This window comes from Oryzias melastigma, linkage group LG24 (genome assembly GCF_002922805.2).
Source record: "Oryzias melastigma strain HK-1 linkage group LG24, ASM292280v2, whole genome shotgun sequence".
Classification (NCBI taxonomy): Eukaryota; Metazoa; Chordata; class Actinopteri; order Beloniformes; family Adrianichthyidae; genus Oryzias; species Oryzias melastigma.
In genome coordinates, this window is record NC_050535.1 from 9,154,525 (window position 1) to 9,159,761 (window position 5,237).

General features: G+C 36.7%; 1 protein-coding gene across 1 annotated transcript in view; it reads left to right on the forward strand.

Moving 5' to 3' along the window:
* Positions 1-5,216, forward strand: part of epm2a (EPM2A glucan phosphatase, laforin) — an 8,110-nt gene extending 2,894 nt beyond the window's left edge. Inside the window, exons 3-4 of the mRNA XM_024291130.2 lie at positions 1,117-1,361; positions 3,662-5,216. Of these exons, the coding sequence (XP_024146898.1) occupies positions 1,117-1,361; positions 3,662-3,945 (529 nt within the window). The 3' untranslated portion in view covers positions 3,946-5,216. The remainder of the gene's footprint in view (positions 1-1,116; positions 1,362-3,661) is intronic.
* Positions 5,217-5,237: the final 21 nt, after the last annotated feature.

Genomic DNA, 5,237 nt, shown 5'->3' on the forward strand with positions numbered 1-5,237 from the left:
TAAAAAAATAGCTAAACTTCAAAATAGCCTAAAAAACAAAAAAAGCCTAAATTAGCCAAAACAGCTAGTATGTAAATATAAGCTAAACTCCAAAATGGACTAAAAAAATAAATTAAAAAAAGCCTAGATTAGCCAAAACAGCTACCATGTAGCTGAAATATTAGCTAAACTCCAAAATAGCCTAAAAATCTTAGTAAATGCCCGAATAGTTCAAAATGCTAGAGGAATGCTAACTTTTTAACATAAATATGAATAATAAAAAGGCAGAATCTTTCATATAAAGATATGATTGCTACTAAACAAAAGAAAAGAAAGAAAAAGAGGAAGCCCCTCCCTCCCTACTTCTGCAGTGTGAACACCACATTTAAGAATCGGCGTCACATTCCCGGTGTGTTTGTAGCTTCAGTGTCATCCAGAAGTAGCAGGTTTGTATGAAAGTCTGCAGCTGATACCAAACAGGAGTTTACTGAAAACATTCAGAGACAGTTTGCATCATGAATGTTAATATCTGCATTTTTGTGGGTCACAAACACAGCAGCAGAACTGTTCCCAGTGAGCGAGCAGCTCGCATATGAATGAGCTGCAACCAAAGACCTCCCATGTCAACACCTGTGTTCTATCAGAGGCTTTTTAACCCGACTCTTCATAGGTTTCATGTCCGCCTCGCCCCACACACGCCTCTCTAACCCCTGCAGACGTTCAGACTTTTACTAAACTCCTAATTCGGCGGGGGAGGATCGTGATGCGAAGACTTCTGTACTTTTCAGCTTGAGGTGTTTCGAATTTAGAATTAACACTTAAGATCAAAGAGGAGGAACTGAATACGAGTCAGCAGGTTCACTTTTCAGAAGACGGGGTTTTAGTTCAGGAATAAATTAAAGGAAAAACATGCAAAGCTCTGGCGATCATGCAGAATAAATCCCTAAAAAGGACAGTTTTTGATGTTTAACCTTCAAAATGTCCGACTTTAGCTTAATACATACTGATAAATGCTCACTACATCGTGATCAGATCAATTAAACACTTGTCTTGCATTCAACCAAAACAAAAAATACCAGCATTGTGTGTAAATGTTACTTTTTCGCATAATTGAGTAAATTAAAAATGTGTCCCCAGGGTACTGCAGCGGGTGTGGCTGGGCAGCTGCCCCCGTCAGGTGGAGCACGTGACCATAAAGTTGAAGCACGAGCTGGGCATCACCGCCGTGATGAACTTCCAGACGGAGTGGGACGTGCTGAACAATTCGCACGGGTGCAGGCGCAACCCTGCAGAGGTCATGACCCCAGAGACCATGACGCACCTGTACCGGGACTCGGGTCTGGTGTACGTGTGGCTCCCCACGCCCGACATGAGCACGGAGGGTAAGGGCCGTCACACCTGTCGGATGGTTCTGCTCCTCCATCAGAGGGGTGATGAGTGTTGTTATCAGCCTGCGAAGCTCCTTTGAAATTCTAACTATCCTAAAAAAATGATCCAATTTAGAATCTGCAGATCGAACAGCATTCAGAAGGAGACAACGAAAGCTTCAGATTACCTACAATGATTTCCCTCAGCTATTATGTTGGAATTATTCATGCGGCTCAGTCCTTCAGACATTTGGTCTCACGCTTTCAGAGAGAATTTAAAGCAGCTGAAAAAAATACAGTTTGGAGATTTTGTTTTAGGACCTAAAAGCTTTGATATCCCTTAAATTAGGTTTAAAAAAAGATTTATCCAATGTTTTTCCTTCATCAATATATTTGAGTGAGTTTCTATGGATTTAAACCCAAGAAACATTCAAATAATAGCAATATTTATAAATAAAGCAATTATTTCAAAATAAAATTGGAGATGTACGATCTGCATCTTTTGTGAATATTTTTTAATTTTAAGATTTATTAAAATAAATAATAAAAAAGTATATAATAAAATAATAATAATATTAAAATTAGGGATGTACCGGTCCGATCACGTGATCGGAAATCAGGGCCGATCACGTGGTTGGGGACTCGGTCGGAATCGGACTCCTTTGTCCAATCAGGATCGGATATTTCATTTATTCTCATTATGATCAGAACTTTATGTTTCATCTTATCATTACGGATAAATACTCCACCAGAAGTCTGCATGTCATGAAAAGATCACAAAATGTCCTTACCAGAAAACGGCAGAAGCTCAAGCAGAATGCTAATGTAAACAAAGCTAGCTAAAAAGCTAACTTCCGGGACCAATAACACTTTTAAAAACGCTTTAAACTGACAACAAGTGTCTCTATTGGTTTGTCCTAACACAAACAACAACCTCTAAAGGCATTTCAACAGAAAAAAGTTATTGTTTCTTTTTAATGTGAAGCTCTTTGTGCTGCAGGCAGACGGCTACACAGCAGCTGCTAACTGCTACATGCTAGCGCCGTGATTTAACCCCTTAGGACCCGAGCTGTCCTTTGATATGCCTGTTTAATTTATCTGACAGAGAAATAACAGTTAAGAAAATTAACTACTGTGCTAATAAAACTGAAAATTTGATGTCTTAAGAACTTAAAAAAGAAGCACATAATCTTAAAAATAAATAAATAAAACTAATACATTAAAATGATATCAGCTTTTCATAAACACTCATCAAATTTGATACTAAAACAAAGTCATAATTTATTTTTAAGAATTTTAAATGAGGACAGGAATCACATTTGGTTAAAAATGTTCAATAGCTCTAAAGATATTAAAGCTAAAGTCACTAAACTTTCTCACATGACTAATTATCACTTATATAACAAGAAAAAATATATATTTTTTCTAGTTTATATTTTATCTATTTTTACTTGTTTATTAAAGCTACTTTACAGAAGTGTTCTATTTAAGTTTTTAATGATAAAATAAGGTTAATGAAATACAAATAAGGGACAACACTAATCTGTTTCTTAAATTTATTCACGTTTTAAATGTGTTTTAAAAGTATCGGATCGAGACTCGGTATCAGCAGATACACAAAATCAAATGACTCGGAATTGGATCGGACCCAAAAAAACCTGATCGGGACATCCCTAATTAAAATATATAGAAAGAAAAACTAACCAAAATATCAATATTTTTTTTATTCCTTAAAAGTCCCACTTCAATCATTTTTTGACCTATTCTAATAACATCCCTCTTTTGATTATGATAATGCTGTTTTTAGCTAAAATCTGAATACAGTGAGGAGAAAAAAAAGCATTTAATCAGTCACCAATTGTGCAAGTTATTTCACTTAAAAAGGGTCTGTAATTTCACCTATAAGAGACAAAATGAGAAAAAAATACATTTTTTTTTGTTAGAGTAGATCTTATACAATCACTATCTATTTTTTTCTTTATTAGATGTCCTCCTTATCCAATAATGAGATATCGGATTTACATTTTTCCACGTTAATCCGATTTATTTCATAGTTTCCATCTGACAACATTCTGGTGTAATCCCGATACTGAGCGTGGGACGGGACACCTGTTTAAAGGATCACCTCAACACAGATAAAAAGAAAAGAAAAGTCCTACATCTGCTCCTAGTGATAACACTTTCTACACGAGAGCGTCATATTTGTCAAAAGCAGCCTTTAAAAGGCCGCGCGGGTTTAATCTGGTGCAGCTCAGCAGGCTGGAAGTAGATTAAGTCGATGATTTTGCAGGATTAGTTAATAAAACTCTCTGCAGGTCGGATCCGGATGCTTCCTCAAGCGGTGTTCCTGCTCCACGGTCTGCTGCAGAACGGTCACACGGTGTACGTTCACTGCAACGCCGGAGTGGGCCGCTCCACCGCCGCCGTGTGCGGCCTCCTCATGTACGTGTTCGGCTGGACTTTGAGGAAAGTGCAGTACTTTGTTGCAGCTAAAAGGCCGGCGGTCTACATCGACGAGGACGCTTTGGTGCGAGCGCACGCAGACTTCGTGGAGAAGTTTGGACGCCGGCGTTTATCCGTCTCTTATCCTCAGACCTGAGGAGCTCGTCTTTTGCTCTTTTTAGAGAATACAATTCTTCATCAAGAAAGAGTTTATGTTTCTGTAGATTTGAGTGGCTCTAAAAAAGACTTTTTCTGACGTTTACTTTTATTAACGCCATTTACCACAAACAGTTCAATACTGTTGTTACTGTTGTGTGTTTATGTCCGTGGGGGGGCTCTGCTCAGACCTTTTCCTTTCATTTCTTGGCCATTAATCAATACAGAGTCAACAGAGGTGACATTTTGAAAGCGAGCCTTCTGCTGCTGCTGCGCCGACTGCCATGAATGGAAACAAGATGCAGAAAAAATGAAAAAGAAAAGAAAAAGATTAAAATGAGGTATCCTGTCCAGTGAGGTTTGTAATTTCTGCTGCATAGAAGGTTTAAGGATGAATTCTTCTTTTTTCAGTAAACAGCTGTTGATGCATCACTAAATATAATCTTCTTTTTAATCATTTTTTTCTGCTTTTTTCAAAGAATAAGGAGAGTAGCAAACTTTCCCAAAGAAACAAATCTATCGATAAAAATAACAAAAATGTGACAATATTTCTTTTAATACAAGACTCCAAGGAAGCTTTCAGTCTCTACTCTCAAATTAAATGCACTCATAATTAATAACACTGAAGAAAATAATAAAATACATTGATTGTTATCTGTATATATGTGTCCAAGTTTATATATAAATATACAAAATTGTTATTTTGCTGTTACTTTATTTGTTTTGTGTTCATATCACTCTGTATAAATAAAGACATTTTTGTATATTTAATTTGGCCTGAATAAGAGTGAAGGGGCTTGAACTTGATAAGCTTTTAGCTTCATTCAAAGCCCTTTTTACAAACTTTGAGCATGACAAAGTTTTCATTTAGTTTCACAATCTTTGGTATTAAAATCTTTGAAATTCTAACAAAATCATGTGTTTAGAGGACAGGATGTAAAAGAGAGTTTATCCGGCTGTGAGTGCAGAACAAGAGTCACTTTGGTTCAGCTGTCAAAACCCGGAAACTGTGTTTAAATGTAGTAAACGGCTTGGTGGTAGAAACTTAAACATTTAATAGATAAACTAAAATAGGACAAAAACGTCATGGAGAAATAAAGAAAGGAAACAGATGACCTGACGATGTAGAACTGAAAAGAAGACACTTTTAAACCCTGAAGAATTTTTTTTTTGTTTAAAGGTTAATAAAACTGAAACAAAAAAGTGTTTTTATTTCCTTCTCCAACTTTGAACCTCTGCCCTCAGAAATCCTGTTTACGTCCCTGTGGCCAGCGATGTCATGCTAGTATACCT